Below are 11,641 nucleotides of genomic sequence, written 5' to 3'. Positions count from 1 at the left end.
GTGATCGCTAACAATTCATAGGATCAAATCAGTTTATTTTGACGTATGGGAGTTAGCCTAACTGACCTGTAGGCTATAGCACATAAGCCTATTCTGTTTTCATTTATTAGCATTTGTTGTGATTATATAATGAAATGACACTCATGATAACTTGAAATAGAAGGACAGAAGATAGGTGATTGATGTCCGAAGCACGAATTTCACGAGACAAATTAGAACAAACTGTTCCGGTAAAAATATTCTTGCCATGTTTAAAATGCTGCACTTTTTCCCTTCATAGCCTTTCTCTGGCAATTCATTTTTGGATGACTGTAGATAGTTGTATGCCTACGGGCCCTATCATTCTAAAGTGCATCGTCACTCGTCAAAAGTCTATTCAAATTTAGTAGGATGTCCAGTTCACATTGGGAGGGGTTTCATTATCAAAAGTGGGGATTTATGGCGTAACAAAGGTGTTCCTAGGTCTTTTAATCAGTCATATGGGTGTGTTTGGGGCGTAACATCATTTTAAACCAATGAGAATGACATCTGTCATTGCCTTTAACGGTGCAACGTGCGATATGTCAAATAAATGCATCGGTATTTTGGCATTCAATGGCGCATTTGAAGGAGGCTGCTTGCGAGACCGTATGGAATAGTCATTCTTAAACCATGCTTTACTAAAACCTAGCATAGCCTTCACGCATTTGCACTCGTCTATTATTTGAACTCGTTGGCAAAGTGAAACTAACTTCACCAATGTGTCAGTCAACGAAGACAGCAGAGGTGGAAAAAATACGAAAATATTGTACTCAAGTAAAAGTACCAATACCTTGATGAAATATTACTCAAGTACAAGTTAAAATACCGATCTGAAAATGTACTTATGTAAAAGTAAAAAGTAGTTCATTTAAAATGTACTTTAAGTAAAAGTTACTTAGTTACTTTTTTTTTTTTTGGAGGGGTGGGGGGGTACCAGAACAACCAGTTTTACCAGAGAATTTCTAATGAGGAGATACAGCACTCAAAAAAATCCTCCATAGTAATGCATGGGGTTGTCTACAAATATCACAACCCTTCCGACAAAAGCGTCGACATGTGAATACATTGAGCCAATCATGTGGTGTGCTGTGAAGACATCGTGCCAATCATCTGTTGTGATCTCGCTGCTGGAGCAAGATTGGTGTCGTGGAAGCCTTACGCACACGCATTTCTGCGAAATAGATGCGATAAGTGCCCAAAAAGTGTTGCAATATGGCCGCCGAAAGTGGAAGTACTTGCCTGAAAAGGACTTTGGTCCTAGCTCGAGTTGCTGCAGCCAGCAGCTAAGGCAATAATAAGTCTTGAGCGTGCCAACTGAAATTTCTTCAATACTTTGTGGAAAAGCCTCTGTTTGTAAAGACAGCTTCAAGACATCCACAAAGTATTGAAGAAATTTTCAGTAGGCACGTTCAATACTTTTTTCCTGTGTCATTTCACTTTAATACACATAACTCTTATATTTGGATTTTTAATATGTGTGTTAATATAATGTGTGGTGAAAATTTCGAATAGACTCACTGGAAGTTTAAGCTAATTACTAAAAATATATATGTATATTTTCACCATATATTTATTTTACCTGAATATTTTAACTTCCAAATTAAATGACAAAATGAATGTCAGACGAAATTTAAAGTTTGACTGACTGGATTTTGTATACAAAACATAGTGAAAACTGTCTAAGGTCACTCTCACTCTCCCTTGCTAAAGAGCTAAATGGTTTAGTCCGCCTGCATGATTCATAAGGTAGTCTATCTTTTGTTTATTTAGTTGAGCATCGCTAGTAGTGGACTGCTAATTGTTGTGCTGCTGGTGCAATGTCTTTCTCCAAGAAAGCCAGGTTACTAAAAAGAGAGACATCAAAAAAGGGGAAACAACTGCTAATAAACTTCTTTCCAAAGAAAGGTGAGCACTAACGTCAAAACACTTTGTTTTGTGTTTGCTTGAATATCTCCGCAATCATTAGTGCTAAAACGAACTGAGAAAAACCATTGAAATAGCGGAAAATACACCTTCATAGGTTAGGCTACACATGTAATCTGATGCATCTCGTGATCCAGCTCCATCTCCATCACTTTCAGAAAGACTGCTTGGCGCCAGCTTGATTCATGTCCTGTTGTAGGCTACATGCTGATCATTATCACTAGGCTAGTGGTTTAGGGCGATTTCTTTTTCTCTCCCTTTCTGTTTTTCGTTAGTATGAACTTTTTTTTACTCAACTCAAGTAACGGATGGGATTTTTGATGTAGCGAAGTACAATACTTCACTCAAAATGTAATCAAGTAAAATTTAAAATACTGATTTTATAAACTACTTAAAAAATACAAAATACACAGAAAAACTACTCAATACAGTAACGTGAGTAAATGTATTTCGTTACTTTCCACCTCTGTCTTCCCCTATAGCAGCCAGGCTCCGTCTCCACGGCTTATTTGATGTGTTTTATTGCAGAAAACACTGGAGTCCATTTTCACTGGAATTACACTTTAAATGTATATGTAAATGTGTTTTTTTTATAACATAGCTTTAAAAAAAATCAATCATCAATGGGCCATAAACAGAGTTATGCGATTATGGAGCCAGTCATGCAGTGTAAATAGTACAGGCATATAAAGCGACTACGGTCTAAGTTATCTGTTGTCAAAATTAATAGAGGTCGATGGATGCTAATGCTCGCTGACAACAGAACAATACAAAACAAAACAGCCCCCCTTCATATATTATTTGATTTATAAGGGTGTGTCTTATATTATACTATGTATCATTCAATTTGTTAGCAGCAAACTTTACTCTGCTACCAGACGAGCTACAGGGACATAAAAATCATCTCTAAAAGTCTTTATTACTACAAAAAAGTATTGACTACCACACAGTGGCATAGGTTTGCATGGGGACCATGGGGACTTGTCCCTACCGATATTTTGGGATGACAAAATTGTCCTTGCCAATACTTTAGCGAACTCATTCGGATTATGTTTGCTGTGAAGACTTAGCCTATTCATTTTGATATTCTCATAAAGTGTACATCTCCAGGACAACCAGTTTAAACATGCTATCATTTGAGTGTCTAAAAACTGAAGGGAATTTATCTGATGCTCCCGTTAAAGGGTGTCAAAGCATATGGCTACTTGCGTTCATGACATTAAAGAAGGCAAATGAAGTAGATCTGGTAAAAAAAAGTTTAATCCCCATTCCATATCAATGCTTATGAATGGTTACTATAACAACCATAGTAGGACGACGGTTGAGCCTGGAAGCAGGCTTCACAACAATGGAATCAACTGTAAAAAAACGAACTGTCCATGCTATCGCTGTTAAAGGGCCAAAGAAAGTTGTACAACAAACTGAACAAGTCGGCTACTTTTTAAATGGAACCGCTTGTTTCCTTTGCGTGTTATAAAGGCATGACTATTGCCTATAGTGGCAACCGGGTGATAAGTGGAATAACGGCCTTTGAGGTGTCCTGTTATACAGAATTAATGGACTTGGAATGGAGTTCTTTGCCTCTCGCCCTTGTCCATTAATTCTGTATTAATTCTGTTTAATATTGGTACCTGCACATATATTGTGGGTTTCCTAACACTACTTACACTGGAAAATAAGATTATTCCAACAATGAGTAAAAGCGTGTGATTTCTGTGATTGTTTAGTTGTTGTTTTTTTCTTATTCCCAGGGCAACTTCTTTCACATTTGTGCACCTGATAGGTGATGCACTCTAGTGGTGGCAGGTGTTGAGATGCAGAGCCTATACTATATAAGTTAGGGCCTGGATTTGGGGACAGATGCACAGTGCCATGCGGCTGCTGGTGCATATACTCCTGGGTCTTGTGATCCAAGCAAAGGAGCCCAAGTGCAGCCTATTGGGCCAAGCAGAGCTACCTGAATACGAAAAAGATGGAGACTTTGTCATTGGGGGAATTTTTTCCTTCCGCACTGAGCAAGATCGAATAGTGGACACTTTCATCAATATGCCAGATAGACGCCAATGCAAAAAGTAGGTATACCACAAATTTAGAAATGTATGTTGCTACTTTTGTTAAAAGTTAAATTGTTGAATAAGTGGTGGATGGTTCTCTATACCTGACGATTAAAATTATGCAACTAATCAAAAATCTTCAGTTTCAATTTCAGAGAATTCAAGTTTGCTCATACTGTTATTTTTGCAATAGAAGAAATAAACAGAAACCCTGATATTTTGCCTGGGATCTCTTTGGGATACAAGATTTATGATGACTGTGGCACCATGGATATACTAAGGGCAGCCATGAATTTGATAAATGGTCAGCAGAGGACAGAAAACTGTACTAAACCAGATGCCATACAAGCAATAATTGGACATTCTGGGTCAACACCAACAATAGGATTTGCCAGAGTAATTGGGCAGTTTCAGATACCAGTGGTAAGACTTACAGGGCAAATTAATTTCATAATTGCAATCACTGATGGATGTATGTTTGTTCTTAGTTTCATGAGGATAACAAATCTCATAGTACTGTGTTTGATGACCTTACAGATCAGCCACTTTGCAACATGCCCTTGCTTGAGTAACAGAAAAGAGTTCCCTTCCTTCTTCAGAACCATTCCCAGTGATTACTACCAGAGCAGAGCTCTAGCTCAACTTGTCAAACACTTTGGCTGGACCTGGGTTGGAGCCATAAGCAATGCAAATGATTATGGCATCAATGGGATGGCTGGTTTTATGAGAGCAGCAAAAGAGGAAGGAGTGTGTATTGAGTATAATGAGGCTTTTGAAATAACAGGACCAAAACATGAGCTTCTAAGAATAGTAGATGTCATACAAAACTCCACATCAAAAGTGATTGTTACCTTCATGTCTCACAGGGAGATCAAAGTGTTAGTGGCAGAACTGCACCGACAAAACATTTCTGGTCTGCAGTGGGTTGGCAGTGAAGCATGGCTCACAGATGATTCCCTTACAGACAGTGAAGGGCACACAGTTCTCATTGGATCCATTGGATTTACAGTCAGCAAGGCACAGATTCCCGGTCTGGGACCTTTTCTACAGAGCCTACACCCTTCCAAGTATCCTAACAGTCTTTTCCTGAGAGACTTCTGGGAATCTGTCTTTGACTGTTCTTTGAATCCACCAATGGAAAATGATGCCAGAAAACAGTGCAATGGATCTGAGCATCTCAAAAATGTCAAAAATCAGTTTACTGATGTGTCTGAACTAAGGTTTATCAATAACGTTTATAAAGCTGTTTATGCTGTGGCACATGCATTACACAATATCCACACCTGTCAGCCTGGAAAAGGGCCCTTTATCAATGGCACCTGTGCTATACCCACACAGATTCAATTATGGCAGGTGAGCAATAATTATTTATTTCATTAGAAAGGAACATGCAGTATTTTCATTCATTCTTGGCAAGATTACTGTGACTAATAATATGAGATGTGATAAGCCCCCTTATCATGACATTTCTATTTCTATTCTATTTCTAAGGTTTTGCATTACCTGCAATCTGTGAATTTTGCCATGCCCGATGGTGAGCAAATGTTTTTTGATAGCAATGGAGATTCACCAGCAAGATATGAATTGATAAATTTAAGAAACATCAGAAAAGGAACCACAGACTTTGACATAATTGGCCGTTATGATGGGTTCTTGCCTAAAGATCAGCAGTTCAGAATGACTAACATAAACATTAAGTGGGGCGGAGGGCACAAAGAGGTAAACACACAACTTTTAAACATTAAATAGAAAGCAGCGAGGGGATCTGGGCCTGATTTGGTGCCGATCTGTACCAAACCGGGGCCAGGTCACACTGCTACCCGGGATGCTGGAGGCATTCTACATATGGTTAAAAGATGAGTGTGAATGACTCAATGTATAAACATACACATCTGTGTCTGTTCCAGGTGCCTGTGTCTGTGTGCAGTGAGAGCTGTCCTCCGGGCACTAGGAAGGCTGTACAGAAAGGCAGGCCTGTCTGCTGCTACAACTGTGTACCATGTCCACCAGGCAAGATTAGCAATAATACAGGTGATGCATACTGTAAATGACCCCATTCACCAGTCTTTTTCTTTTTTAGATTTCTAAGACTACACCATTTAGCTTTTTTACAGCTGTCCAAGTGATATGACTGGATGTATCATACATACTATGCAAACAATTAATGATTAGTCAAACTACCTCTTTTAACGGGGAAAGTAAACCTGGTCATTTTTATTTTGATCCTCCAGATACTGCTGATTGTATGCAGTGCTTAGGCGAGTACTGGTCCAACAAGAGAGGAGATGCCTGCATCCCAAAAGAGATAGAATACTTGTCATATCATGAGGTGATGGGGATACTACTAGCATGGTTTGCTTCATTAGGAGCCCTCTTCACATTGATGACTGCAATCATTTTTTATTTCCACAGAGAGACACCTATTGTTAGAGCCAATAACTCAGAGCTGAGTTTCCTGCTGCTCTTCTCACTGACTCTGTGTTTCCTTTGCTCTCTTACTTTCATTGGTCGGCCCTCTGAGTGGTCCTGTATGTTGCGTCACACAGCGTTTGGGATCACCTTTGTTCTCTGCATCTCCTGTGTTCTGGGGAAAACAATAGTGGTGTTAATGGCCTTCAGAGCCACTCTTCCAGGCAGTAATGTCATGAAGTGGTTTGGGCCTCTGCAACAGAGACTCAGTGTTCTTGGCTTCACTCTCATACAAGTGCTTATATGTGTCCTGTGGTTAACTATATCCCCTCCCTTTCCTTACAGAAACATGAACCTTTATCAGGAAAAGATTATTCTTGAGTGTGAGCTTGGGTCAGCTGTAGGTTTCTGGGCGGTTTTGGGTTACATAGGAATCCTTGCTGTCATGTGTTTCATACTGGCCTTCCTAGCTCGCAAACTTCCTGATAACTTTAACGAGGCCAAATGTATCACTTTCAGTATGTTGATATTCTGTGCCGTCTGGATCAGCTTCATACCAGCTTATGTCAGCTCTCCTGGAAAACTTACAGTGGCAGTGGAGATATTTGCTATTTTAGCTTCAAGTTCTGGTTTATTATTTTGTATTTTCCTACCAAAGTGCTATATTATTTTACTAAAACCAGATTTGAACACTAAAAAACATGTAATTGGAAAAACATCCAGTGATATTCGATATTAAATATTGCAGGACTTCAAAACAAATACCTGTCAGTTCTAATTAATTTCCCTTTATATCTTCACAACAGAGGTGTTCACTGCAATATTGTAAACCTTTATCTTGATCATAAATATTACTATAATCTAGGGACTGAATGTCAATAGGGCCATAGGGATTTCAAACTAATTCAATGTAGCTGGACCTTCAGGTTGACTAAATAAAAAGATGATGACTGTATTAGACTCTATTGTTTGTGCTTACACACACAGACACACACACACACACACACAGACACAGGTCAACAGAAAACTGCTCTGACTGCTCTGGTATTCGCTCTAGATGTCCACTGTTTGGAGTATTTCGACCAATAATAAACTTGTTCAAAACTCGAAATGTTGGTTCCAACCAAAAAATGTTTTTTTTTTCTGTGAACAGAAGTGGGCTTGTAATTCTACAGTTCAGAGAGGAAGCAGAAAGCACCTGTCACTGTAAGCTAAAAAGGATTACTTTTCTCTCTTTAGCAATCATTGCCACGAGTAAACAACTAGCACTACGCAGCTAAGCTGATAAAGTCAATTCATATTGTTATTTATGTTTGAGATACCTTTCCACAGGAGTAGACATTTGAAATCCAAAGTAGTGTCCTTTTTAACGTATGGCCATAATTTAAATGATGAAAAAACAAAATGTCACAAGCAAAAAGCAAAGTCTCTTGTGCAAGAACCAAAGCTCTCGTCTCTCATCAAGGATCTTGCTCATGGTAAATGTAAACGCAGACAAAATGCCAATTAGATTATTTAGCGTTCATGTAAACAGGTTGGTTGAAATCATTAATGAGATTCATTTCAATCGGATTGAAATAAAAATGTACATGCAAATGTGGCTATTGATTCCAATGGGAAAGACAACTAGTCACACGTTACATCTAGTTATTGATTCACAGGACATTCAATCCTTTTACTTTACACAACAGTTATGAAGAAATATGTATGTAACTGACTCATGCCGAAACTATGTACACTATGAACCTAATTCATTTCCAATACCCCAGTGTTGAGAGGACAAATTTAGCTTGTAGCTAACGCTTACCATAATCTCCAATGTAAAACGGTTAGCTTGCTAGCTAGCTATCCAACTGTGGAACTTCAGTACAACATAGCTATCTCACATATCTTTCCTAGTTGTAGGAAATACATAAGTGATGGAATTAGAATAAATCCCATGAACACACAGATAACTCTTACACCAACCTTATTTTGTGCCTTTAATTCACGTTTGTTCAAAGAATTCTAAATTCTTTTCCCTGCCCACTTCAATGCAGCTCCATAGGTTTCCATTATATCCACATAACGTAATATTTCCCCTAAAAGGGGGTGGTGGGTGGGAATATTGAAATGTTTCGGCTTGTGACGTAGGAAGCCGTGCCGATTTTGACCAGCTCACCCTGGAGACTGAAGGCAGGATACATTCAGAAACCCGTAGCTCACTCAAAACAGCATGGATGGCTTTTTTTCCAAGTTTGTAACGATTGTGTGGAAGCACCAGAGACACACAATAACACATCAAATCCAAGAAAAAGTTATTAAAGACTAATTAAAGTCTGACATTTAAATTAGACCATTTAGCGTGAAATAAAAATATTAACTGCATACATGTCACCACACATTTGAAATATGACTATAATACATGGAAACTAAATATTACCAGGCATGCTGCATCTTATGTAGTTGCCAACTCATTTGCCCTTTGTATTCATTGTATGTATTCATATTGTTTGAACAGTCAGATTCCAGGTGTATGTGGCAAGGGCTACGGGCGATGTCGGACTACAAATCACCAACTTCCACCATTGTGAACGCTGACCCCTCGCTGGCAGATGAGCTCAACACATTCTACGCGCGCTTTGACCAAAACGTGGAGGACATCACCCAGGCACATGTTGAATGCGCGTCAGTCCTGCCAGGCCCAGCGGAGACTGCGTTCATGACGCTCTCAGAGCGTGGCGTGCGGAGAGCATTTAGGAGCGTGAACACCAGGAAAGCGGCAGGTCCAGATGGCATTCCTGGACGAGTATTCAAAACCTGCGCAGACCAGCTTGCTCCTGTATTCACCGAAATATTCAACCTCTCTTTGGCTCAGTCAACTGTACCAACATGTTTTAAAAGATCAACAATTGTTCCTGTTCCAAAGAACTCACATACTGCTGGCCTGAATGACTACCGTCCAGTTGCTCTGATGTCTATAGCCATGAAGTGCTTTGAGAGGTTGGTCAAAAATTGCATCTGCTCATCATTGCCCTTAAATCTAGATCCCTTGCAGTTTGCATATCGGACTAATAGATCTACTGCATTAGCCCACCTTGATAACAGGGCAGGGAATTATGTGAGAATGCTGTTTATAGATTTTAGCTGAGCATTTAATACAATCAAAGCTGTATTACTACTCACTAAGTTGGAAGATCTTGGACTGAATTCATCTCTGTGTAAATGGATTTTTAACTTCCTGACTGGTAGACCCCAGGCCGTGCGGGTGGGTAGTCACATCTCTTCATCCCTTACGCTCAATACAGGAGCGCCACAGGGATGTGTTCTAAGTCCATTGTTGTATTCCCTCTACACATATGATTGTACAGCAGTACATGATTCCAACATCATTGTAAAGTTTGCTGATGACACAACAGTAGTTGGCCTCATTTCAAAGAACAATGAGCAGGCTTACTTGAGTGAAGTAGACAGGTTATCTAACTGGTGCCAGGAAAACAACCTCCTCCTGAATGTTACGAAGACCAAGGAGATGTTTATAGATTTCAGGCGTGATCAGCATAAGATCAAAGACTCTCAAGTGGAAAGGGTAGAGAGTTTTAAATATCTTGGAGTCCATATTACTGAAGACCTGACTTGGACCAAGCACATTAATTCACTGGTGAAAAAGGGTCATCAGCATCTTTTCCACTTCAGACGCCTCAAGTACTTCAAGCTACCTCAACAACTACTGAAGAACTTTTACAGAACCACCATTGAAAGTGTTATCACTGGGAGTATAACAGCTTGGTTTGGTAATAGCACTGAGCTAGACCGTAAAGCTCTGAGGAGAGTAGTGAGATCAGCTGAACGTACCACCAGAAGTGCCCTACCCAAACTACAGGAGATTTACATAAGGAGATGTCAGTCGAGAACAATTGTAGCAGGAGCACCAGCATAGCCTAAACACTTTGCACTTTGGACTTTCTTTCTTTATTCTTCTCCCTTCTTATTGCATTGCATGTAAATGCAATGGACTATTATCACTGTTCTTCTTATCTGTTTTTATTATTGTTCTTCCGACCAAATTCAACGTTTAATGAAACTAAAACCACTGAACCGTTTGACGTCATTCAAACACTCCTACAAAGGCAACTTTTACAAGTTTTAGCATTATGACGTGACCTGCTGCTGAAAGCAATCAACCACTGCAATCTTTCTACCACTGGAGCTGTGAGTCTTCGGAACGCTCGTCTTATCACCGTGATCCCACTTTACTTGCTCGTAACTGTCCTTCTCTAATTACAGACAAGGTAAGTGGTCCGATTTTTGGCATTTGACTCATTTATGTCATCAAACATGATGTTGTATGAAATGATAGGTCACAAATAGCCAAACTAACGTTATATTACATTACATTACATTACATTACATTTGGCTGACGCTTTTTTAACCAAAGCGACTAACAACATGGTAAACAGTAAGTTTTAGAACAATTCTCACAATTTTAGGACAGTTTAAAAAAAACACATTAGAGTACAGTAAGAATAAGTGCCGGTGAGTGCTGTATTTTAACAGTTACTTGTCAGTTTAACGGCTGGTGAGTGCTAGGATCAGTAAGACTTGTTGTAAGTGTTGCTATGAGAGTAGATGTTCTCTAAAAGAGCTGGGTCTTCAGGAGTTTTTGAAAGTGGAAAAGGATGTCCCTGCCCCTTGTAGGAACTGGCAGTGTGTTCCACCAACGAGGAACAACAGATGAGAAAAGTTTGGATTGGCTTGAGCGTACCGGTGGTAGAGCTAGGACGCCGTTAGTCAGAGGAGCGCAGCGGTCTGGAGGTAGAGTAAGTCTGTATGAGGGCATTCAAGTAGGTGGGAGCAGAACCGAGACTACTTTGTAGGCAAGCGTTAGAGACTTGAATTTGATGGGCCGCCATAGGTAGCCAGTGTAGCTGGATGAGCAGCGGGTAACATGTGCCCTTTTGGGTTGGTTGTAGACCAGCCGCCGTTCTGGATCATCTGAAGTGGTTTCACTGCGCAGGCTGGGGAGACCTGTCAGGAGGGCATTGCAGTAGTCGAAGTCATGAGATGACTATTGCCTGAACCAGAAGTTGGGTAGCATCTTGAGTCAAGTAAGTCCTGATTTTCCGTATGTTGTAGAGTGCTAAACGGCATGACCGGGCGACTGAGGCAACATGATCTGAGAAGTTTAGTTGGTTGTCGAGAACAACTCCTAGATTTCTTGCAGTCCTGGTCGGGTGAAACAGACAGGGAGTCAA

At 39.9% G+C, this 11,641-nt stretch overlaps 1 protein-coding gene across 1 annotated transcript; it reads left to right on the top strand.

Moving 5' to 3' along the window:
* The first annotated feature begins 3,816 nt into the window (after positions 1-3,816).
* On the top strand, positions 3,817-7,146 carry LOC125308590 (extracellular calcium-sensing receptor-like). Its single transcript, XM_048265148.1, has 6 exons — positions 3,817-4,016; positions 4,142-4,421; positions 4,536-5,351; positions 5,490-5,717; positions 5,906-6,008; positions 6,230-7,146. Exons 1-6 carry the CDS (start codon positions 3,817-3,819, stop codon positions 7,144-7,146), a joined length of 2,544 nt encoding a protein of 847 aa, XP_048121105.1.
* Positions 7,147-11,641: the final 4,495 nt, after the last annotated feature.

The sequence above is a fragment of the Alosa alosa genome, chromosome 15 (assembly GCF_017589495.1).
Source record: "Alosa alosa isolate M-15738 ecotype Scorff River chromosome 15, AALO_Geno_1.1, whole genome shotgun sequence".
Taxonomy (NCBI): Eukaryota; Metazoa; Chordata; class Actinopteri; order Clupeiformes; family Clupeidae; genus Alosa; species Alosa alosa.
Note: the sequence above shows the minus strand (reverse complement) of the source record. Positions and strands in the feature narration are given on the sequence as shown.